Source organism: Scyliorhinus torazame, chromosome 6 (assembly GCF_047496885.1).
Source record: "Scyliorhinus torazame isolate Kashiwa2021f chromosome 6, sScyTor2.1, whole genome shotgun sequence".
NCBI classification, from domain to species: Eukaryota; Metazoa; Chordata; class Chondrichthyes; order Carcharhiniformes; family Scyliorhinidae; genus Scyliorhinus; species Scyliorhinus torazame.
In genome coordinates, this window is record NC_092712.1 from 167,457,107 (window position 1) to 167,483,069 (window position 25,963).

A 25,963-nucleotide genomic window follows, 5' to 3' on the forward strand; every position below is an offset into this window, starting at 1 on the left:
GACGATGCGGGTTTTATGCAGCACATGTTGGGTCAGATCCCAGACTTGGAAGTGGGGGGCCTGATAATGGGGGGTGACTTTAACACGGTGTTGGATCCAGCACTGGATCACTCCAGGTCTAGGACAGGTTGGAAGCCGGCGGCGGCTAAGATGCTGAGGGGGTTTATGGACCAGATGGGAGGGGTGGGCCCTTGGAGATTTATCGTGAATATTACAGCCAAGCCTGATGCCATTCTCTGTTGTTTTAAATGTATTTTACAAACATGTATCAAAACAGGTTACAGCAAATAAACACCCCGGGAAACATACTTCCCAGCAATCAATTATACAGTCTACAAAATTTTTCCTTTTTCACTGCCTGCGACGAACAGCTCCTCAAACATGGTCACAAACAACCCACTTTTTCTCAAACCCCTCTGTAGAGCCCCTTAACTCATACTTTATCTTCTCCAACCGCAGGTCACCCAACCAGTCCGTTACCCCCGGTGTCAATGCCAACCGCCACTCCAGCAAAATGCGCCGCCGTGCAATCAGAGACGAAGGCCACAATATCAGCCTTCCTCCTCTTCATGAGTTCCGGGTTCTCTGAAACCCCAAATATCGCCACCAAAGGGTCCGGGTCCACCTCCTCCTCCACTAACCCGGCTAAGACAGCGAACATTCCCGCCCAGAACCTTTGTAATTGTTTGCAACCCCAAAACATGTGCGTGTGATTCGCTGGCCCATTCACATTCATCTGCTATCCCCTGAAAGAACCCACTCATTCTCAACTGAGTCATATATACCCTGTGCACCACCTTAAACTGTATCAGACTCATCCTTGCACAGGAGGAGGTCCCATTTACCCTACACAGTGCCTCATTCCATACTCCCCAATTGATCTCCCCTCCCAACTCCCCTTCCGATTTCTCCTTGATCTTCACCATCCACTCGCCCAGCCATATGCAATGGAGAGCTCCTGGCCCCTAGGGTCTTTGATCCCATGAATGCCCCATCGCTTGTCACTTAAGTGCCTGCTTGACACTTAATATGGCAGGCCTGTCCAAGGAGACGATGGGGAGGCTCCCTCTGACTCTCCAGCTGACAGGTGAGACCCCCAACTCCTGAATTAAATTCCACTCAACGTGTCTGACCTGGATGTAATGAAATGGATATACATGAACCTTTGTAGATGCAAGGACACATCATTTGGCATTCTGGGTCAGTTGTATTTTGTGGAGCTGGTTGTCAATGCCAGATTGCTTCACCCAGTGTACTCAACAGTGACTCCTGACCCCATGAAGTCAATCAAAATATGAAAGAAAAGGCAAAGAAACCTCCTCTTGATTACCACCAACCACCCTCCCTCGACTGTGTGCCTCCATGTTGAACATCACCTGGAAGAAGCAATGAAGGTGGCAAGGGCACAGAATGTATTCTGGCTGGGGACTTCAATGTCCATAACCAAGAGTGGTTCAATATCACTATTTGTGGTACTATTCTTTGACTTTATAAATACAGGACTATATGCATGCTGAAAACAATGGACAGACCCAAGAATCTCACAACTAATGATTGTCTGCAGTTCTGCCACATCCAGCTGTGAATACTGGTGAAGAATTAAACAACTAAAAGGACGAGGAAGCTCAACCATCTTTCCCATTGCTAACGAGGGCAGATCCTAGTGTGTCAGTGCAAGATAAAATCACTTGGAGCTGTCTTCAGCCAGAAGAGCTAAGTGGGTGATCCATCCTCAGGTCCCCATCACCAAAGATGCCAGTCTTCAGCCAATTCAAATCATTTCATGTGATACCAAGAAAAGGCTGAAGCTACTGCCCATATCAAAGACCATGCGTCCTCATGGTATTTCTGCTCCAATACTGAAGATTTTTGCTCCAGTAGTAACTACATCCCTAGGCAAGTTGTTCCAGCTATAATACTGGCAGCTACCTGGCAAAGTGAAAGATTGTGCATGTTCTGTCCATGAGCAGAGAACATCCAATCTGGTCAATTGCCGTCCCATCAGACTACTCTCAATCATTAACAAAGCGTATGAAAGGTGTTGCTGACAGTGTTATCAAGCAGCACCTTTTCAACAACAGCTTGTTCATAAGGGCAGTTTTGGTACTGTTAGGATCAGTCTGTTTCAGGCCTCTTGAGGAGACATTTCTTCACCCAAAGAGTGGTGAGCCTGTGTAATTCATTGCCACAGGAAGTAGTTGAGGCCAAGACATTGAATACATTCAAGTGGCGGCAGATATGGCACCCGAGGCGAATGGGATCAAGGGCTATGGGGAAAAAGCAGGATTAGGCTATTGAGTTGGGCGATCAGCTATGATCATGACGAATGGCGGAGCAGGCTCGAAGGGCCGAATGGCCTCCTCCTGCTCCTATCTTCCATGTTTCTCTTGCTGTTTTGGTTCAAACATAGATCACAGCTGAATTCAGATTATACGGCAAGAGTGAATATCTTTGAAATCAGGGCAGCATTTGACAGTGTGGCATTAAAGAGTCCGAATAAAATTCAGAGTCAATGGGAATCAGGGAGAAACCTCTCCACGGGTTGAAGCCATACCATATGGGCGGCATGGTAGCACAGTGGTTAGCACTGTTGCTTCACAGCGCTCGGGTCCCAGATTCGATTCCTGGCTTGGGTCACTGTCTATGCGGAGTCTGCACATTCTCCCTGTGTCTGCATGGGTTACCTTCCATAAGTCCCGAAAGTCGTGCTGTTAGGTGAATTTTGAATTCTCCCTCAGTGTACCCGAACAGGCGCCAGAGTGTGACGACTAGGGGATTTTCACATAACATCATTGCTGTGTTAATGCAAGCCTACTTGTGACAATAATAAAGATTATTATTAATATTATTACCTAAGGAACATGATTGTTGTTGTTGGAGGCTAATCATCTCTACAGGGATGTTCTGGAGCAGAGGTCCAACCTGGCACAACCATTTTCAGCTGCTTCATCAATGACCTTCCCTCCAATGGTAAGGTTAGAAATGTAGATGTTTGCTGATTATTTGCAGTGTCCAGGTTGCTAAGTGGCAAGTAACATGTGAACAACCCAGTCCTGCACTGTAACCTTCTCCGACAAGAGTATCTCGCCATCCCACATTGACAGTCAACAGCGTCATCACTGCTGAATCCCCACCATCAACATCCTGTGGGGGTCACCACTGACCAGAAACTTAACTATCATCCATATGGAATTTTGCAGCAAGCATCTCACTTCCTGACTTTCCAAGGTCTGACCACCATCTACTTGGCACAAGTCAGGTGTGTGATGGAATACTCTCCATTTGCCTAGATGAGTGCAGCTCCAACAGCACACAAGCTAAACACCATGCAAGCCTCTGATGTGCAGTGTCAGCAGTAACAGGATACACCGAGGCAAATCACCAAGGATTCTTCGTCAGCGCCTTCTGAACGCTCAACCTTTACCAATTGGAGGACTTGAAGGCAGTCATGTGAGAACACCACAAACTGCAAATTCCCTCTCCAGGTCGCATACCAAACTGATTTGGAACTATATTGTCATTCTTTCATTGTCACTGGGTTAAAATCCTGGAACTTACTCTAACATCACTGTACCTACACCACATGGACTGCAACAGTTCAAGTCACTGACCCAACGCAATTTTCCCAGGGGGGGTTAAGGAAAGAACTTGCCAGTGGCAGCCATGTAACATGAATGAAAAAAATACATTTGCAAAGAGTGGCCAGCTTAAGTACTGGGCTGGCAGTTAACTTATTATATAGGTGTATTATATATGTGTATTTACACAGTATTGCTGAACAATAATTTCTATGTGACTTTTGATTTATTTTAAAACCATTTGACAGTAATTGTATTCAGGACAAAGATTGGCTTTTACTGTCTAGACACTGTTCTAAAAAATTCTGTACCAATTCTAAATGTTCTGCAAAGAATAAAACAAACATGCTACTTAATGAGTTATTGGGAAATGTGCCATTAACTGAAAAGGAATTTTGATATTTCGGTAGAGACGAGGCTTAATCATTGTGCAAATGATTTTATTGACAAACACCCAAATGGAAGTGCTTTGAGGACAGATTTAATGGATTATTGGCACCTATGTCCTTCCTGATTTCAAAGAACTCACTTGCATAATTTAAACTCAATCCAATTTTTAAATCCCAGAATATTAGCGGGCATTTATCTGGATCGTTGAATACCTTCCTGCATGTGAGAATCAATTTAATTTAATACTTTAACTGTTCAGGAATACACCACAAAACAGCTAGTCCTGCTGACGCTGTGGTAATTAGCTTATTAAAGTTAGGAACAGCATGAGAACATTTGGCAACCAACTGGCAAATCAGGACCCTCAAGCTGGCAGGGCATCCAAAGGTATAATTAGATTCCACTTTTGTTACTATTTGTCTTAAGCTATTGTACATCTTGAGAAGGAAACAAAGCAGTATCACCAACTAACAATTCTTAAAGACATCTAATTATATTTCGGACATATACTTTAGGTAGACAAATATTCTTGTAAAAATTAACCAATGCATGAAACAATAATCAGCAGAAATAAAATTTATCACAGATATGATTCAAAATCCTATTATTAAAGTATAATATACACAGGGTATAAAGAATAAATTAGCAGTGAAAGGTGTTAAAAAACGTCTTCATATTTATTTTATGTTTAGTAGGAAATTCTGCATTAAAATTAAACCAGGCGTTTCAGAAATGATCTTTACAATGTGATGAATCCAGTTTAATTACACCATTATGCTTGTATTTTTCCTGTTAAAGTCACGGAGTTGTCAGAAGATAGTCTTAACCTTGGCTTTAAAAATAATGCCATGCAAAAAAACATTTTGAATTCAGAGTAAAAAATGCATTGGATTGGATTTGTTTATTGTCACGTGTACCATGTATTTTCCTACGAGCAGCTCAAACAGATCATTAAGTACGTGAAAAGAAAAGAAAATACATAATAGGGCAACACAAGGTACACACGTAAATACATAGACACCGTCATCAGCTGAAGCATACAGGGGTGTAGTACTAATCAGGTCAGTCCATAAGAGGGAAATTGGAAAGTTAAACGTGATGCATATCAAACTAAATTAGGACAATGAATGCCTAACTGTGGCACATATAGGGCGAAATTCTCCGGTATCGGCGCGATGTCCGCCGACTGGCGCCCAAAACGGCGCAAATCAGTCAGGCATCGCGCCACCCCAAAGGTGCGGAATGCTCCGCATCTTGGGGGGCCGAGCCCCAACCTTAAGGGGCTAGGCCCGCGCCAGACTAATTTCCGCCTCGCCAGCTGGCGAAAAAGGCCTTTGGTGCCCCGCCAGCTGGCGCGGAAATGACATCTCCGGGTGGCGCATGCGTGGGAACGTTAGCGGCCGCTGACGGCATTCCCGCGCATGCGCAGTGGAGGGCGTCTCTTCCGCCTCCGCCATGGTGGAGACCGTGGCGAAGGCGGAAGGAAAAGAGTGCCCCCACGGCACAGGCCCACCTGTTCATGCTTCCAGCATTATGAAATGGAGGATTCAGCCCCAAAATTTTGGATGATTTGAAGTTTATGAAGGTGACGGCTTAGAGGCCAGCCAGCAGAACGAGAAAACAGTAACACGTCTTTCAGGACTTGTGGGAGGAAACCAGAGCACCCGGAGGAAACCCACGCAGACACAGGGAGAACGTCCAGACTCCACACAGACAGTGACCCACGCCGGGAATCGAACCTGGGACCCTGGTGCTGTGAAGCAACAGTGCTAACCACTGCGCTACTGTGCCACCCCATATGTAACCTGTTTCAATATTTCACATTTTGAGAAATAGCTGCTAAAGTAGTAAAATATATTTCTAATTTGGAATGATTTCATTTGTATTAACCTGCAAAGACAGGATGAACATTTTCTGTATCTGTCCAAAGCTGAGCATTATTACAATAAATGGCAGAATTACTACTTAAAATGAGGCAAAATAAAAACACACATTGGAAACAACTAAATTAATGAAAATATTTAATAGTTTTTAAATAACCCCATTTTTTAAACTGACATAGATCGGTAAAATACAATACTAATTAGGTTATTTGGATAATATGCTTCTCCACTACATTAATTATCATATTAAAGACTTCCGGTGGCGGCTCTGAAGGAGTAAGTCGCACATTTGGTGGCTCCCGCTCAGGCCGGACTTTTGGACCTTTTCCCACGATTTTATACCGGACTTGAACTGTAAAACTGAAGACAGGCAATTGTGTACTGAATTCCCACATCGGTGCATGGAGAGAAGGACTAGAAGTGCTCGTAAAGGCAGAAATAGAAAGACAGAAGGCTTGGCTGAAGCTGCAGTAGCAGACAGCATGGCGGAGGACCGGACCTCCTGGTTTGTCGACCCAGCGGTCAACGGAGCAGCTGTTGCAAGTCATTCAGGAAGGCTTTGCTCAGCAGAAACGGGACTGCTTGGACCCGATAAAAGAGTCGATTGAGCGGCTGGAGCTTAGATTGGACGCCCAAGATCGGGCGATCCAGAAGTTGGAGAAGGCGCTGGCTGAGCAGGAGGAACATCAAACTGCGGTGGAGTTGGAGGTGGGGATGCTGAGAGACCAGCAGAAGAAGCTCCTGGGGAAGGTGGAGGACCAAGAGAATAGGTCCCGCCGGCAGAACTTGAGAATCGTTGGGCTCCCGGAGGGGTCCGAGGGAGCGGAAGCTGGGGCTTACATCGCAGATATGTTTGAGAAGCTGCTGGGGGATGGGGCATTCTTCCGACTCTTGGAGGTGGACAGGGCTCACAGAGCACTTGCGAGGAAGCCGCGAACGAGAGCCCCCCCCCCCCCGAGGGCAATGGTGGTGAGATTCCACAGGTACTCAGATAAGGAGCGCATTCTACAGTGGGACAAGCAGACACGGAGCTGTAAGTGGGACAATAGTATCCTGCGGGTCTACCAGGACCTGAGTGTAGAGGTGGCCAGGAGAAGAGCAGGCTTCAACCAGATTAGGGCGATTCTTTTTAAGAAAAAGGTGAAGTTCGGACTGTTGTATCCAGCCCGTCTCTGGGTCATGCACGGGGAACAGCAATTTTATTTCAAGTCACCCGAGGACGTGCTAGACTTTGTGAAAAGGAAAGGGCTGGTGGTGGACTGAGAACTTTTGAACCTTTGCTGCAATGTTCATGGTTTTTTTTGTTTCTCTGTTCTTTTAAAAAATAGTTTCTTGTTTTTCGTTTTGTATTGGTTTGGGACCAGTGATAGAGCTGAGTGAGTTAAGGTTTCCATTTGCACTGTTGGGGGATGGAGGTGTGCTTGTTTAGATTTTGGTGTTTTTTCTGTCGGGCAGTTGTGTGGGGATTGTTTGATGTTGGAGTATATTTGTATGAGCGGGGGGGGGGGGGGGGGGAACAATAGGTGGGAGACTATCTGGCGCCAGGGATGGGGGCCACCAAGCTAGCTGGGCGGGCTAGCTCATGGAGGCGCAGTGGAGGGTGTGCATATGTTCGGTTTATCAAAGGGGTTGGGTTACAGCGTTGTTACTGGGGGGGGGGGGGGGGGAATGTTCTGCTGACGAGTGAGGGACTTGGGCCAAGGGACAGAGAGGATGTTGGAGGCGGAGGCTGTCTGGGGGCGAGCCGGTGGAGGCGGGGATCATGGGCTGGAGGTGGGCCCAAAAAAGGGGATGGCTGATCGGCAAAGAGGGGGGGGGGGCAATGATCCCCCAATTAGGCTGATTACCGGGAATGTTCGAGGGCTAAATGGGCCGGTCAAGAGGGCACGTGTGTTCGTGCATCTTAGGGGACTGAAGGCGGACGTGGTAATGTTGCAGGAGACGCACCTTAGAGTAACTCACCAGATTAGATTGAGGAAAGGCTGGGTCAGTCAGGTCTTTCACTCGGGACTGGATTCAAAGACTAGAGGGGTCGCGATCCTGATCAATAAGCGGGTGGTGTTTGAGGCGGGTAGAATAGTTTTGGATGTGGGAGGTCGGTACATTATGGTCAGTGGGAAACTGGAGGGGGTGAAGGTGGTATTAGTAAATGTATATGCGCCAAATTGGGATGATGTGGAGTTTATAAAGAGGATGCTGGGGAAGATACCGGACCTGGACTCGCACAGGTTGGTCATGGGAGGGGACTTTAACACAGTTATTGACCCTGGCTTGGACCGGTTAAGCTCGAAAACGGGAAGGGTGCCAGCAATGGCAAAGGAGCTAAAAGGGTTCATGGAGCAGATGGGGGGGGGGGGGGATCCATGGAGATTTGGGCAGCCGAGGGTGAAGGAGTTCTACTTCTACTCACCCGTGCATAAAGTGTACTCCCGTATCGATTTCATTATTCTGAGCAGGGCCTTACTGGCAGGGGTGGTGGTCACTGGGTACTCGGCGATCACAATCTCAGACTATGCTCCGCACTGGGTTGACCTGCAGGTTAGTAAAGACAGTAACCAGCGCCCGCACTGGAGGTTGGATGTGGGACTTTTGGCTGACGAAGGGGTGTGCGAGCGGCTGAGGAAATGTATTTAGAACTACCTGCAGGTCAACGACACGGGGGAAATTTCAGCAGCGATGGTCTGGGAAGCACTGAAGGCGGTGGTCAGAGGGGAGCTGATCTCGATACAGCCCATAGGGAGAAGGTGGACAGGGCAGAGACAGACCGACTGGTTAAGGAGATAGTACAGATCGATAGGAGGTATGCGGAGACCCCAGAGGCAGGGCTTTTAAGGGAACGGCGGAGGCTACAGGCGGAGTTTGGCTTGTTATCCACAGGGAGCAGCTGAGAAAGGCGAGGGGGGGGGGATCTAAGGGTATGGAGAGAGGCCAGCAGAATGCTTGCACAGCAGCTTAGAAAGAGGGAGGCAGCCAGGGAGATAGGGAAAGTAAAGGACGGGGGCGGGAACCTGGTTGGAGACTCAGCAGGGGTGAATAAGGCATTTAGGGATTTCTACAGTAGGCTGTATAGGTCGGAACCCTCTACGGGGCCGGAGGGGATGAGGCACTTCTTGGGGGGCCTGAATTTGCCAAAGGTGGACTGGGAGCTGGTGGAAGGGATGCGGGCCCCAATCGGGTTGGAAGAGATAGTGGAGGATCTGAAGGTCATGCAAGCGGGTAAAGCCCGGGGCCGGAAGGGTACCCGGTGGAGTTTTATAAAAAGTTCTCTGGGATATTGGGGCCGGTGTTGTTGAGGATGTTCAATGAGGCAAGGGAAAGAGGGGTGCTCCCCCCCCCCCCCCCCCCCGACGATGTCACAGGCCATGATTTCGCTGATTCTGAAGCGGGACAAGAACCCGGAGCTGTGTGGGTCCTACAGGCCGCTATCCCTGTTGAATGTGGACGCCAAACTGCTGGCCAAAATTTTGTCGTCCAGGATTCAGGATTGCATTCTGGATGTTATTGGGGAGGATGAGACGGGGTTTGTTAAGGGGAGGCAGTTGGTGACCAATGTAAGAAGGTTGTTAAATGTGATCATGATGCCCCCGGAAGGCAGGGAGGTGGAGGTAGTGATCGCAATGGATGCAGAAAAGGCTTTTGATTGGATAGAATGGCATTATCTGTGGGAGGTACTGGGACAGTTCGGATTTGGGCGGGCTTTATTGACTGGGTCAGGTTGCTGTATCAGGCTCCTGTGGCAAGTGTGCGGATGAATAGGACAACATCAGACTTTTTTAGACTGCACCGGGGGATGAGACAGGGATGCCCCCTCTCCCCACTGTTGTTCGCGCTAGCTATAGAGCCGTTGGCAATTGCTCCGAGAGCCTCAAGGGGCTGGTCCGGGGGGTGGTGGAGCACAGAATCTCGCTCTATGCAGACAACCTGTTTCTGTATGTATCGGACCCATTAGAGGGGATGGAGGAAATCATGAGGATTCAGACGAGGGGACAGCAGGAGCAATTGGGGGAGCTGCCGTTTAGATTAGTAGGGGGAAGCTTTAGGTAACAAGGCATTCAAGTAGTGCGGGAATGGGACCGGCTGCATAAATTAAATCTGGCCCGGCTAGTAGACCAAATGAAGGACAATTTTCAGAGATAGGACGCGCTCCTGTTGTCATTAGCTGGGAGGGTGCAGGCAGTGAAGATGACGGTCCTCCCGAGATTCCTGTTTGTGTTTCAATGTCTCCCCATCTTTATTCCACGGTCCTTTTTTAAACGGGTCAGCAGTGATCTCTGGCTTTGTTTGGTCGGGCAAGACCCCGCGGTAAGGAAGGTAATGCTTGAGCGGAGTCGGGGAGAGGGCGGGCTGGCGCTGCCAAATTTTAGTAACTATTACTGGGCGGCGAATATAGCCATGATCAGGAAGTGGGTGGAGGACATGGGAGCGTATGGAGGCGGCTTCATGCAAGGGCACCAGTTTGGGGGCGCTGGTAACTGCACATCTGCTGTTCCCACCGGCGCAGTACTCCACCAGCCCCGTGGTGGTGGCGGCCCAGAGAGTCTGGGGGCAATGGAGGAGACATGTGGGAGCAGAGGGAGCATCGGTCTGGTCCCCAATCTGTAATAATCACCGGTTTGCCCCGGGAAGTATGGATGGGGGGTTCCGGATATGGCAGAGAGCGGGGATTGAGAGGATGGGGGATATGTTTATAGAGGGGAGCTTTCCGAGTAGGAGAGCGCTGGAGGAGAAGTTTGGGTTGGCGAGGGAAAACAAATTCAGATACATGCAGGTGCGGGTCTTCCTACGTAAACAGGTGTCAACCTTCCCGCTCATACTGCTAAGGGGGATTCAGGACAGGGTAGTTTCCAGAGGGTGGGTAGGAGAAGGGAGCGTAGGAGAATGGAGCTTCTCGGACATTTACAAGGAACTTATGGGGTCAGAGGAGACACAGACCGAGGAGCTGAAGCGCAAGTGGGAGGAGGAGCTGGGAGGAGAGATAGAGGAGGGCCTTTGGGCGGACACGTTGAGTAGAATCAACGCGTCCGCAACCTTTGCCAGGCTCAGCCTGATACAATTTAAGGTCGTTCACCGGGCTCACATGACAGTGGCCCGGATGAGCAGATTCTTTAGGGTGGAAGCCAGGTGTGCAAAATGTGCGGGAGGACCAGTGAACCATGTCCACATGTTTTGGGAATGTCCGAAGCTTTGGGGATTTTGGCAGGGATTTGCATATGTCAAGTCCACGGTGTTAAAAACAAGGGTGGTGCTGAGTCCCGAGGTGGCTATTTTCGGGGTGTCGGACGACCCGGGAATCCAGGAGGAGAAAGACGCAGACGTTCTGGCCTTTGATTCTCTGGTAGCCTGGAGACGGATTGGAGGGACTCAAAGCCCCCAAAGTTGGAGACCTGGCTATCGGACATAGCTAGACTTCTCTGTTTGGAGAAAATCAAGTTCGCCTTGAGAGGGTCACTGTTTGGGTTCGCCCAGACTTCTTCACGGAAAATTAATCATCAGCAGAAAAGGGGGTGGGGGGGGGCGTTAGTTTAGCTTGGAGCAGGGGGTTAAATAAAGGTGGAACCTGTAAGGGAGGGAGACGGTTTTTGTACTATGTTTATAGTTTCGTGTACATTGTTTATTGTGTTGTTATAATACCAAAAAATACCTCAATAAAATGTTTATTAAAAAAAAATTATCATATTAAATAAAATTCAATGTTTGGGGAAAAAAGCCTTAGATGACAGACTCAGGATTTTCAACCTGAGGTTTCTACAAATCATTGAAAATTCTGAAATCAGTACAAGGATGTTGCTTTAAAAGATGGAAAAACTAACTGCTCTTAGAGTTTAACAAATGGAAAACAGAGTTTTACGTTGTTTATGTATGCTTCTATTAACCAGTGATGAGTAAGAAATAATCGAGAGAGCTCTTTGATTGGAAGGACAAACTTTGAATATTGTGAATTTGGATAATATGCTTTCCACTACATTGAATTTTATTTAATATGTTATTAATGTTTGGGGAAAAAAATACATAGTTAACTTAAAAAATAAGTTAGCATGAAAGAACAATCATACCTTGATACATTTCAAAGATTTATTATTTATGAGCTGTAACCTACTCAAGCATAGTGGATAGAAATAATCATCGGATGCCTAAAGTTTATTGATTTGAAATCAAGTCATGCCATCAGTCATTTTTTCATTCATTGAATGTAAGCATCACTGGCTGTGGGCCAGCATTTATTGCCCATTCCTAATTGCCCTTGAATTGAGTGGCTTGTTCATTATAAGCACTGGGAATCATTAGCACAAAATATAAGTTAATGCATATCATGAAATCAGTGCTAAATATAATTAGTAAATTACAAGAAGAAATATGCAAAGTTATAGCCATCTTCTAAGTAGAATATTAAAGTAGCACAAAAATTCAAGATTACATTTCTCTGAGGTTTTAAGAGGACGTAACATTTCAAAAGCATAGATACATTCATGAGCAACCAGTGGAATCGAACCAATTAAAAAATTGATTACAAAAATAATGTTAGAACAAATAACTTGTTCATTACCTCACTAACATCATAAACCCACACGTGTCCTTCTGAATCCCCGACTGCCACCTCCCTGCCAGTTGATGCCCACCTGACCCGATTTAGTGCAGACGTTCCCTCAACAGCTGCACTCGCTGTTGGCACCTAAAATGAAGCAAAATTAAAAAGTTAATTTTCTTCACAGTCTAAGTGATCAATACATAAGAAATAGAAGCACGAGTAGCCATATGGTCCACTGAACCTCTGATATGGAGCCAAAAGAAAGCTCACTGTAGCTAATACAATCTAAGTATTAGGTTAAAACATGAAGGTAAAAAGTATATATCGTTTACTGCATGATTTTCTTTTGCTTCCTACGAACATGGGAACTAGGAGCAGGAATAGAGCTTGTTCTGCCATTAAATATGATCACGACTAATCTGCCTCAATGCCACTGCACTATCCCTTTCCCCAAGTAGCCAAAATAATTATCTCAGCCTTGAATCTACTCAACTATGGTGCACCCACACCCTCTAGGGTAGAGAATTTGAATGATTCACACTTCTATGATGAAGAACATTCTCTTTATCACAATCCTAAATGATCAAGCCTTTATCCTGAAATGTGCTCCCGTGTTCTAGATTCCCTAGCCAGGGAAACAACCCCAGAGTGTTTAACCTATCATGCCCCTTAAGAATCATACACGTTTCCAAGAGATGATCTCTCATTCTCTAAACACCAGAGAGTAGAGACTCAATGTACTCAGCCTCTTATGATAGGACAAACTGCTCATCCTGGAACCAATCTAGTGAACCATCACTGTACTGCATCTCAGGCAAATACATCCCCTCCTTGGATATGGAGATCAAAATTGCACCGTCAACACGGTGCGTTTTCACCAGTCCTTTACAATCATAACGAGACTTCCTAATTTCTGATATTCCAATCCCTTTGCAATAAAAGGTCATCATGCTATTTGCCTTCCAAATTGCTTGCTGTGCCTCCTATCTGTGTCTTCCTTCCCATGAACCGAGTGCACCAAGATTCTCTGAGCAGCAACATTTTGAAGTTTCATGCTTTAAAAGAAATTCAGCTTTTCTATCATTAGTAAAGTGAATAACCTCACACTTCCCCACATTGTACTTACTTGCCACCTTTTTGTCCACTCATTTAAACTGTCTAAATCAATGCAGCCTCTTCACAGCTTACATTCCCACATAGTTTTGTATTGTCAGCAAATTTGATCTCTTCATCCAAGTTATGAATTTTGGAGGCAATTTTGAGGCCACACTAGCAGTCAGTGAGAAGGTGCAAAAACCTGGAGAGATTGGGAAACTAAAATCTCTCTGACAAGATCCCAATTTCCAAACCCCCTCACGGGTGGAGTAATGTAAAACATGCTGCTGGTACCCAGATCCAGAAGCTTTAAAAATATATATATATTTTTATTCAAATTTTTAATTTTATACAAATATAACAAGAATAAACACAAATACATACTTAAAACAGAACCCTCACCAATCTAACCCCTCCCCCCACCCGTCCCTTCTCCTCTTCCCCCCCTTAACAATGACCAATTCTTTGAAATAAACAAACGCTACCATCTCCAATAATACCCCTCTATTGCTCCCCTATGGTATACTTGACTTTCACATTCTCCGTGTGTGTGCGTGAATCTCAACCCACAACCCAAAGATGTGCAGGGTGTTGGGTTGACCATCCTAAATTGCCCCTTAATTAGAAAAACAAGAATTGGGCACTGTAAATTAATTTTTTTTTTTTTTAAATGGTGTACTTGATTTTCTCAAGGGCGAGGAACTCCATCAAATCTCCTAGCCACACCGAAGCACTGGGTGGAGACGCTGACCTCTACCCCAGCAGTACTCGCCTCCGGGTAATCAGCTAGGTGAAGGCCAGGGCATCAGACCCCGCACCCACCTGCAACTCTGGAGAGTCTGACATCCCAAATATGGCCACTAAAGCACAAGTGCTCCAGTTCAATCTTCAGAATCGCCGGCATGGTGCTAAAGACTCAGAAACCTACGAGTTTGGGACAAGACCAGACATGTGGAGTTGGTTAGCCGGACCTCTTGACCAATGTTTGCACCTGTCCTCCCTTACAAAGAAACAACTTATTCTGGACTTGGTCAGGTGTGCCCTGAAAACAACTTTAAGTGGGATTACACCAAGCCTTGGGCACGAGAACATGGAGTTTCCCCTGCAAAGGGCCTAACTCCGCACCTCGTTATCTAATATGGGCCCCAACTCCTCCTCCCACCTAGCATTAACTGCACCTCCATTAATACCAAATCCTCCGACGTGATCAGTCCATAAATGCCGTAAGTACTCCCTTCCTCTGACCCTGCAAGCGAAAGAACCTTCTTCATTAGTGATGTTAGCGCTGCAATGGGAAATGTCGGAGAAATCCGTTTTGCAAAGTTGTGAACTTAAAGATATCTGAATAAATCTGACCAAGAGAGCCCAAACTTTTCCTTCAATTCCTCCAGACTGGCAATCGGCCCCTCCAGGAACAAATCACCTACTCTCTCAAGGCCCTTCCCATCCCCTGAACATGGCATCTAATCTCGCCGGCTCGAAGAGATGGTTGGCACAAGTGGGAACCGGCTTCGATACTGACCTTAATTTAGAGCATTGCTGAAATTGTATCCATATCGTCAAAGTGGAAACAACCACCGGTTTCGACAAATGCTTTGTCGGTGAGAACGAGAGCGAGGCCATCGGCAATGCCTCCAGACCAAACCCCCTACACAACCTCGATTCCATTTGCACCCACATGTCTCCTGGATCACCAACACACCTTCTCCACATCAGCTGCCCAGTAACAAAATATCAGGTTTGGCAGCACCAAGCCCTCTGGCTGTCTTTCCCTCTGAAGGACTGTCCTGCGAATTTGAACTGTCTTGTCTGCCCATATAAAAGGATGTAATCAACTTCTTGACCCTCCCAAAAAAGGATTTAGGAAGGAAATCCGGCAAACACTGGAATCAAAATAAAATGCGGCAAAATGTTCATCTTGATCGACTGGACCCTGCTCGCCAAGGAAAGGAGAAAGTTATTCCACCTTTGCAGATTGGTCTTAACTCTACTCGCCAAGCTAGTTTAATTGAGTTTACAAAGTCTGGCCCAATTCTGAGCCACTTGAACCTAAAGCTGGAATCCAGCTTGCGAAACAGTAGCACCCCCATCCCGTGGAATTCACTGGAAAAACTCACTCTTTTCCAAGTCTAGCTTTTATCCTGAAGAGCCAAAGCACCTCAACAGTTCCATTATATAACCCATTGTGGGGACCGGGTTTGTCACATAGTAAAAGGTCATCAGCACAAGGGACAGCCTATGCTCCACCCCTCCCCTCATTATCCCTCTCCACTTACCTGAAGCCCTCAAAGCGATGGCCAAAGGCTCTATCGCCAATGCAAACAGGAGAGGGAACATAGAGAACCCCTGTTTTGTTCCCTATTTGATTGAAAGTACCCCAAGCTAGTGTTATTGGTGTGGACACTAGCCGAGGGAGCCTTGTACAACAATCGTATCCAAGACACAAACCTGGGCCCCACCCCAAACCTCAGCAAAACCGCAAAAAGATACCCCATTCTACCCTATCAAATGGCGTGCAACCAGACCATTACCTCTGGATCGGGCGCCTCCGATGCAGAAAGCACCACATTTAGCAATCGCTGCACATTAGACACGAGTTGCCGGCCTTTGATAAAACCCATCTGATCTTCCCCAATAACCTGAGGAGGACATTGCTCCAACCTTGGCCAGTACTTTGGCATCCACATTGAGGAATGAAATAGGGCAGTACGACCCACATTCCAGGGGGTCTTGTCCTTTTTTAATAAAGGTGAAACTCGCCCGTATCAGCGTCTCCAGCAGGGAACCCCTCGTTACCAAGTCCTCAAACATCCTCACTATTAACGGCACCAGCTAAGCAACAAACGTCTTGTAGAACTCTCACGGGAACTGGTCTGACCTCGGAGCCTTCCCTGTTTGTATCTGCCCTATCACAGACAAGACATTCCCCATGCCCAACAGCTCCTCCAGCCCTTCGCGCAATTCCTCCCCACCTCAGGGAACTCTAGGCCCTCCAATAACCCAAGACATACCATATAGGATATTTCAAATGCTCCATCAACTTTGTTCGGAGCGGACACCAGCCTGCCACCCAAGTCTCTGACCTGGATAATGTCCGGGAGACCGCCTGCTGCCTCATCTGGCAAGCCAAGAGATGGCTGGCCCTCTCCCGATATTCATAAGCATAAGAAGTGACGCAACTGGCACTCCGCTATATCTGTGGTTAACAGGTCAAACTGCATCTGCAGCTTTTTCCCGCTTGCCAGGAGCTCCGGGGTCAGGTCATTCGAATACCTTTGGTCTACTTTGAGGATGTCATCCACCAACTTTTGGTGTTCCTCTCTAGCCTTCCTATCCATATGCACTTTGTGTGATATGATCTCCCCTCTAATTACTGCTTTCAGGGCCTCCCATAGGACAGAGGGCGAGGCCGACCGTTTCCATTAAATCCCTTGTACTCAGTTATCGTCCTTGATATCCGTCCACAGAACCCCACGCACGCAGGGAGGGTGGAAGGGAGCGCTTTCGACATCTTAGGACTGATCTGCCAATAACCCCACATCCAGCCTCCATGCCGGCGCTGAACCGAACCTACCTCATAGCAAATCTTCTAGATATGAAGCGTGGTCGGAAATGACTATCGGGGTGTATTCAGTTTCCCCGAAACTTAATTTAATACATCAGCATGTCATTAGCCTGTCCATGTGGAGTTTGCACATTCTCCCCAAGCCTGCGTGGGTCTCACCCCAACTAACCCAAAGATGGGTAGGTAGATTGGCCACGCTAAATTGACTAATTTGGAAAAAAAAAAGAATTGGGTACTTTAATTTTTTTTAAAAGGAATGTCATGAGCGAGCATTTCCTTTGGGACCTTCCCCCCTCCCCGAATATTCAATGGGTCCCGGCATGATGTCACTGGCGGCATTTACAAGTTTACATAAACATAAACCTGCCGGCCTCACTTCCTAGGGGGATTTCGGACATGAGCGCTCAGCCAGCTATCAATCTCCAGGGTGTTCAATGCCCAGGTTGCACCGGAAAGGATATGGGAGCTTGGCTAAGTTCAAAACACGCTGGGGCTGGGGCGCAATCTTTCAATCTCAAAGGAAGGGGTCGCTCACAGACCTCGCCTTCCTTCTATGTTGCCGTGCCCTTTGCTTCAAGGGGGTCTGAAGGCTGACACAAACATTGTTTCCGGTGTCCTCCTTGCTGAGCCTGTGCCCAAATCACTGCTGAAAGTGCACATCCTTAGTGGGTGCTAGAAGTTGGGTGGAAGGAGGTGAATATGAAGGGTTAGTATTGGGGGTGACTGTGAGGTTCTTGGGTGGGGTTCCCTGAGAGGCCAGGCTGCAATAGCAGAGTGGGGGAATCATGAATGACTTGCATCCCTGCATCATGAGGCATGAAGCCTCTCACTGGGGGGTAGGATGACTGCAGTGTGAGCAGAACCCCACAATCAGGCAGCACTATGCAAACAAAGAGGCTAAGCTGCATAGAAGTTCAAATCCACCTGTCAGGGAAGTTTGACTGTCAGAAGTTAACGTTGGGCCGGATCTTTGATCAAAGGTTGGTCAGCTTTGCAACCCTTGTGAACTGGGAAAATGAGGGTGCCATCTAGGGATGCAAATTGCAGGCTTCACTCAAATCAGTTGTGCCTTGTCTGCACAAGAGTCAGTCATTTTTCTGATATGTTACCTCACCCTTCCTTGACTAGTTAATTGTGCCAACTAAATCTGCAGAGCTAAACATCAGTGCCACCGATTGGAGCAAAGTTCTTGGGCGCGATTCTCCAATCCCACGCCGAAGTGGCCGCGCCGTCGTGAACGCCGTCGAGGTTCATGACGGCGCGGAATGGCCCCGATCCCGACCGATTCAGGCCCTGACAATGCGCCAGGATCGGGGCCGCGTCATCTACACGCACCAGGCCTTGTCGCCCGCGTAAAAGCGGCGCCGCATAGATGACGCGGCCGGCGCCACATTACTGGCGTCAACCGCGCATGCGTGGGTTGGCCGGCGCCAACCCGCGCATGCGTGGTTGCCGTCCTCTCTAAGTCCGCCCCGCAAGAAGTTGGGGGACGGATCATGCGGGGCCGCGGAAGGAAGGAGGTCCTACTTCAGAGAGGACGGCCCGACGATCGGTGGGCACCGATCGCGGGCCACCCCACATTCCATGTGAAGCCCGGTGCAGGATCCCCCCTCGCCCCCCCACAGGCCGCTCCCCCCCCCCAGCGTTCACGCACCGCCCACGACTGCAGCGACCAGGTGTGGACGGCGCCGGGGGGAACCCACCGTTTTGGCCTGGCCGCTCGGCCCATCCGGGCCTCAGAATAGCGGGGGTGCCAGAGAATCGCCATTTCTGGTGTCTCCGGCGATTCTCTGGCCTGCGGCCCGCGAAACTCGACCGGGCCGTTCCCGCCGCTTGGGAGAATCGCGGGAGGGCGTCGGACCGGCGACCCGGAAATCTTGGCGGCCCAGGCGATTCTCCCAACCGGCGTGGGAGTGGAGAATCGCGCCCCTTAACTTTGGAAGCGTTGGCCCTCCCTCAGTTAATTTGATTTTGTTTCCTCAGTTTTGTTGTGTTATTAGAATAATTGGGAACGTTGGCCCCAAGCATTGAATTCTAATGCTGATGCAAGCATTAACATTACACAGATGACACTGATGTGAACCATTATGCAAGGTGAGATAGTGATGTCTATCATCACTCACCCTGTTCAAGGTCATCTTTAGGTCCTCCTTGAGGATGTAGATGCTGGTCCCATGGATCCACTCAACTCTTCCACCTAACGCTAGGGTGTCGGGGGGCGTGGGGTTCGGGAATGGTCAGGGGTAAGGTGCCACTGAGACTCTCGACAGTTCACAAACCTCATCCTGGTGGAGTCGATAGGGGCAACTGTGGGTAAGTGGCTATAGTGTGAAGGGAGGGTGTGAGGCTTAGACACAAGGGCATTTATAATGGGGAACAAAGAAATGGCTGACCAGCTAAATACATACTTTGGTTCTGTCTTCACAAAGGAGAAATTTCTTCCCGCAGTGGTAGGCCTGTGGAATTCACTGCCACAGAAAGCAGTTGAGGCCAAAACATTGTATGTTTTCAAGAAGCAGTTAGATACAGCACTTGGGGTGAAGGGATCAAAGGATATGGGGGGTGGGGGGGGGGGGGGGGGGGGGGGGGAGAGCAGGATCAGGCTATTAAGTTGGATGATCAGTCATGATCATAATGAATGGAGGAGCTGGCTCGAATGACCTCCTCCTCCTATGTTCTATGTTCCTATGGAGAGGCACTCACTAAGGGGGAAGTGCATGGGTGGAAGTAGCCGTGGAGGGCCGAGGGTCAGGGCTCTGTCAGGATACCCAAATGCTCACATGGAAGGTCTGTTCTTTTCAGTGCATGGTTCTGGAGAATCACGGAGCCAGTTAAGTTGGCTATTCTATTCCTAGCAATTGAGCAGTAACAGAAACATCAACATTGAAGAGGACAATTTGGGCATCCTTGGATAGGAGAGAGTATACAGCAGCCATTTTAAAACCTACAGTTCCACCATTTTACTGGAGAAGTTAATTCTTCAATTTCAGGCTATGGAATTGCCAAGTGTAACGGATATTACAAGGACACAATGTGTCTCTGTGAAGCCAGTTTTCAGGCAGAGAAACTGCATATGTTACAAGTCAAGGTCTGTTCTACAATGTGTAACAAGGTACCATTGTGATAGCCGCAGTAAGTCTACTGAAAGCAAACGGGAGATGATTTAATGGCTACACCCAGATATCGGACCACCAATATCATTAATTACAAAACAGGCATGCCTGTGTAGTGATTGGATAGTTTAATTAAGCATGCGGTTCATAGATCATAGAATTTACAGTGCAGAAGGAGGCCATTCGGCCCATCAAGTCTGCAACAGCCCTTACAAAGAGTATCTATCCTACTCAAACCCATAGGTATCTACCCTATCCCCGTAACCCCCACTTAACCTTTTTGGACACGAAGGGCAATTTAGAATGGCCAATCCACCTAACGCGCGCATCTTTGGACTGTGGGAGGAAACCGGAGAACCCGGAGGAAACCCAAGCAGACACGGGGAGAACGTGCAGTCTCCGCATAGACAGTGACCCAGCCGTGAATCGAACCTGGGATCCTGGAGCTGTGAAGCAACTGTGCTAACCACTATGCTACCGTGCTGCCCACGTGGTTGGTTAAGTATTATCATACACAACGTATTGAGTCCTCAAAGTTTACAGCATGAAAACAGGCCCTTCGGCCCAACTCGTCCAATTTGTACAAGTTTTTACCGTGATGTAATAATGTAACCTTAATCGATATTCATGATTGGACATAGATATCTACGAACAAATGATTGCTGTATGTTAATTTCTTGTAATCGAATCTCAAAGTATAACTATACCATTATTGAATCTGGACTTTTTGGTGCCCTTGCTATAGCTTGTAAATAAAGTTTTTAACTCCAGGAGTTTTCGTCTGACCTCTAAGAATGAGGGTGCAGTACACTACAGTCAAATACCTGTAGTTTTCCCCTCGACAGACATGCCACTGCACATGACCAGGACCAGCACCCTGAAAAAGAGTCCATAGCTGTTCCGGGAGCAGCACTATGGATGGTGGAGCCTCACAGGTGACACTACCGGCAAAGGGTCTTCCAACATCGGACATTCTACCTGCAGATGTTGGAGCTTCCATACCGGAGAAGACGGTGTGTGTTCTGGGCGACGGTGGACCACCTTTAGCAAGTCCTGCAAGAGCTGGCACCACGTGGAATGGGAGGACATCCACTGCCTGTGGTCCTTAAAATTACAATTCATTTTAGGGCAGCCCAAATGATCTGAGTGGCATTTCTCAGTCAGCCACATAGAAATGCTGAGGGAGGTGACAGATGCCCTTTATGAGAGGGACCAGGCGAACCAGGATGCCAGGGCCATGGGCTTTGCAGGCTTAGCAGGTGTGCACCAGGTGCAGGGTGTGATAGATTGCACCCACGAGGCCCTGAAGTCTCCATGGCATCAAATGGCACCATTCATGAACCGCAAGGGATTCCAATCCCTCAATGTACAACTCGTTTGTCACCGCACAATGTGCATTATGCAGGTGTGAGCGCTTCCTGGGCAGCATCCATGACATTTCGTCTTGTGGCGCTCGCAGAAGCCCCACATTTTGAGGGAGAAGCTGGCGGGATGGCTTCTTGGGGACAAGGGGTATCCATTTAGAAGATAGCTGATGACGCCGGTGTGGCGGCCACAAACACCACTGGTGACTTGCAGCAACGGGTCTCGTGCTTTAACGCGCGTGCTGGTCAACGCGTCTCGTGCTTTAACGCGCGTGCTGGTCGAACAGGCAATAGGACCGCTGAAGATACTGTTCCTGTGCCTGGACTGGTTGGGTGCTACCCTCCAGGAAAGCCCCCAGAGGGTGTCCTGCATAATTGTGGTCTGCTGTGCTCTCCACGACTTGGCGCTGCAGAGGGGAGACCAGCTGGACCAGGAGGAGATGGGGGAGCGCCACACTTCCGCGGATGAGAACAAGGTCGGAAAGGGGAAACCCGTGGAGGAAACGGAGCAGAAAGACCTTGGGCCAGGGCCCACATAAGCCGAAGAGCTAGGGACGTCCTCATACTCTCTCAGTTTGGGGACAACAAGGACTAGGGAATGAAGAGCTCTCCCACCAAGGGATGTGACATCATTAGTGTGGTGCCAGCGGTAGGTTCTCGTGATGGTGCCCCCCAGTTAATGGGCAAGGTGCCAAAGCCATTGGCTGGATTCTGCAGGAGAATGAAGAAGTGTAAACTGGGAAAACGAGGATGCCAATTGCAAATTGCAGGCTTCCCTCGAATCAGCTGTGCCTCGTCTGCACAAGAGGCAGTCATTTTCTTGATATGTTACCTCACCCTTCCTTGACTAGTCAATTGTGCCAACTAAATCTGCAGAGCTAAACATCAGTGCCACCGATTGGAGCCAAGCTCCTAACTTTGGAAGCGTTGGCCCTCCCTCAGTTAATTTGAACCTCCCCAGGACCTCAAACAGTTACCGCCACTCCACCCATTCAAATGCCTTCGCCGCGTCCATGGGCACCACTACATCTGGTTCCTGAGCTCTCGAAAGGGTCTTGACCACATTTAACAGCCTCCTTATATTACTAGAAAGCTGCCTGCCCTTTACGAAACCTGTCTGGTCCTCTGCAACTACCCCCAGGATATATCCTTCCCACCACCAACTTGGCCAGCAATTTCACATTCATATTTAATTGCGATAAGGGCCTATACAATCCACATTCCAACGGGTCCTTCCCCTTTTTTGGTATTAATGTGATCGGTGCCTGTATCATTTTCTCCGGCGGATCCCCCTTCTCCAACGCCTCATTAATCGCCACCAAAAGATGTGGTACCAGGTCCGTCGTGAACTCCTTACAGAATTCCGCCGGGTAACCATCGGGGCCTGGGGCCTTCCCCGACTTCATATTCCCCAAGGCTGTGGACTAGGAGGAAGGCCACCATTGCTTGTTGAATTCCAATATCCATTGTCTGCAGATGATGAAAGGCCGACATGTTAGCATGGTGTATAACCCCATGTCCAACCAGGTCCAACGAGCTACACGGTGGCCCCGGTTGGCACTGCAAACTCTGCCCCCGCATGTCCCCCACCTCCCCCATGGCCACGTTAGTGCCCGGAACCGTGGGGTCCTCTGGCACTGATGCCCGTCCCTGCTGCCAAGGTTACCGTCCGCTGTCGCTGCCCTTGCCAGCGGTTCAAAGAACAAAGAAAACTACAGCACAGAACAGGCCCTTCGGCCCTCAAAGCCCGTGCCAACCATGCTGCCCATCTAAACTAAAATCTTCTACACTTCCTGGGTCCGTATCTCTCTATTCCCATCCAATTCATGTATTTGTCAAGATGCCCCTTAAATGTCACTATCATCCCTGCTTCCACCACCTCCTCCGGCAGCGAGTTCCAGGCACCCACTACCCTCTGTGTAAAAAGCGTGCCTCGTACATTTCCTCTAAACCTTGCCCCTCTCACCTTAAACCTATGCCCCCTAGTAATTGACTCCTCTACCTTGGGGAAAAGTCTCTGACTATCCACTCTGTCTATGCCCCTCATAATTTTGCAGATCTCTATCAGGTCTCCCCTCAACCTCCTTCGTTCCAGTGAGAACAAACCGAGTTTATTCAACCGCTCCTCATAGCTAATGCCCTCCATACCAGGCAACATTCTGGTAAATCTCTTCTGCACCCTCTCTAAAGCCTCCACATCCTTCTGGTCGAGTGGCGACCAGAATTGAACACTATACTGTGGCCTAACTAAGGTTCTGCATCCCTCGTCTGGTGCCCCTTGTAAGGGCAGCTGTGGCTGTTGTCCTTGGACGGGCCACGTGATGCCCCGTCGGCGGCTGGCGGTCATTTAGGGGTGTATGGCAGAGGGTGGGATGCGTGAGCGATGGGGTGCTGGTGTGGAGAGTGGAGTTGCAGGGCTGGCAGAGTAGGGGCTAGGTAGCAGGGCTGGGGGCACCCATTCGAATGGTGTCACTCTGCAGAACCAGGGGCAAAGGTGAGTGGTCATGGAGTGCACAGAAAAATGGCTGCCGTGCATGCCGTGGCAATGGCACTCCATGCTTGGACACCGCCCCTGTCCTGTGGAGGCTCATGGCCCTTCCCCACCGCCCCCTCCCCCCATCACCCTCCTGCCCCTGACAGGGCCCTCCCACCCCAGTCAGTGTCAGGACCAGCAACCCTGGTCGCGCCTCTCCGTGTCCTACCTCCTCTCTCTCATCAGCCACGGCGCCCGTTTCTCAATTTTTAAAGCACAAGTGAACATCGCCATCAGGAATTTGTCCCGGTGGAGGCGGAGAATCGCTGAGGCCTTGGAGAATATCGGGTCAGGCCCACCAATGATCTACTTACTGTGTTTACTATACGTACGGAGCGGTATGCACTGACGTCGCTGTCAAGGCACCATAGAATTGCGATTTGGCATGAAACCGGCACCCACCACAACTTCGGCATCAAAACCGATTCTCCGCCCAATCGCGTTTCCCGATTCTGACATCAGCCGACATTGAATCCCATCTGATGTATTTATGGGAGGAGTCAAGTCTCTCTGTAGTTTTACCCTAGGATTTCATTCTGACAAGAAAGGATTTTCAGGTTTCTCTGAAAGGATCTCGCTCCACTTTCGGTGGCGGCCATTTGGTGTCTCCTGGTCAAGGTGGATTTTGTTGGTCCTTCCCCAACCGTATTGGGGTCTTTTTGAAGACGAAAGGTGTGCAAGTGTCCAGGGAAGGTAATACTCCTCTGGTGAGTCTGGTCCATGGATCAGAGGACGAGAAGTGCTACAAGAAAGAGAGGGCAGCTGGAGCAGGGCAGTTTACATGGTGCGCCACAGGTCAAGATGGCAGAGGACAAGAGGGCGGCACTTCCCGCCCAGTGATTGAAAGGGCAACTGGTGGAGTTCCAGCAGCAGAGGAAGAAGGTCTTGGAGGACGTGGCTAAGGTGGTGGAGCCGCTAACCACAGTGATTGAGAAAGTGGGGCAGAGGCTAAAGGGTCAGGGCCTGGCGACACAGAAGGTTGAGGAGGCGGTAGGGGAGCATGAGGAGCAGATGGCCTTGCTGGCAGCAGAGCTGGGGATGGTGGTGGACAGCCATAAGAGACAGTGACGTTGGAGGACTTGCAATTGCTCTAGACGGGTCGGGATGCTTGAGGGTATTGAGGGTGCAGATGCCGCCAAATATGTGGTAAGGATGTTGGAGCAGTTGATGGGGGAAGGGGCCTTTGATCTGCCCCTCGAGGTGGATCGGGCGCAGAGGACACTGAGGAGAAGGTTGCAGGTGATGAAGCCACCGAGGACGATGGTGGTGCAGTTTCTTGGACAATGAGAAGATTTTGCAGTGGTCGAGGCAGACCAGGAGATGCACTTGGGAAGGGAGTGAGCTGTGGGTCTACCAGGATCTGGGTATGGAGCTGCCGAAGTGGAGAGCCGGGTTCAACCGATTAAAGGCTGCCCTCTTCAAGAAGGGAGTGAAGTTTGGGGTTTTGTATCCTGCCCGCTTGTGGGTAACTTATCAGAAGGAAGAGTTTTATGTTGACTCGCCAGAGGCGATGGACTTGGAGGTGTGTGAGGACACTGAACTTTTGAGAGAAGCTTTGTGTGTATGGTAAAATGTCTGTGGAGGTATTTTGGGGTGGGTTTCGATGGGAGAGGGGCGATGGGGAGTATGTTTTTTGTTTTTCTTTGTTTGTTGGTGGCTGGGGGTGTGGGGAGGTTACAGGCCCTGGGCAGGGGCCACCATGCTAGCTGGGCCGCCTAGTTAACAGAAGTGAAGTGAGGGGTTGCCAGGAGGAAGGGGCGGGGGATGGTTTTGGTTCTTCGTTTGGGGATGGAGGAGCGGAGGGTTGCTGACATGGGTGTGGCTGTTGTGGCGCAGTTGGGAAGGGAGAGATGGCGGTGGACATCCGAGGATTGACCTGGCCCAGAGGAGGGGGAGCATGGAGCCCCCGACCAGGC

General features: G+C 48.9%; 1 protein-coding gene across 5 annotated transcripts in view; it reads right to left on the reverse strand.

Annotated features, from left to right (window-relative positions):
* Positions 1-25,963, reverse strand: part of LOC140425138 (cytoplasmic dynein 1 intermediate chain 1) — a 502,251-nt gene that overhangs the window by 3,960 nt on the left and 472,328 nt on the right. For all 5 annotated transcript variants that reach the window (XM_072509063.1, XM_072509064.1, XM_072509066.1 and 2 more), the window contains one exon: positions 12,396-12,521. In XM_072509063.1, the coding sequence (XP_072365164.1) occupies positions 12,396-12,521 (126 nt within the window). The remainder of the gene's footprint in view (positions 1-12,395; positions 12,522-25,963) is intronic.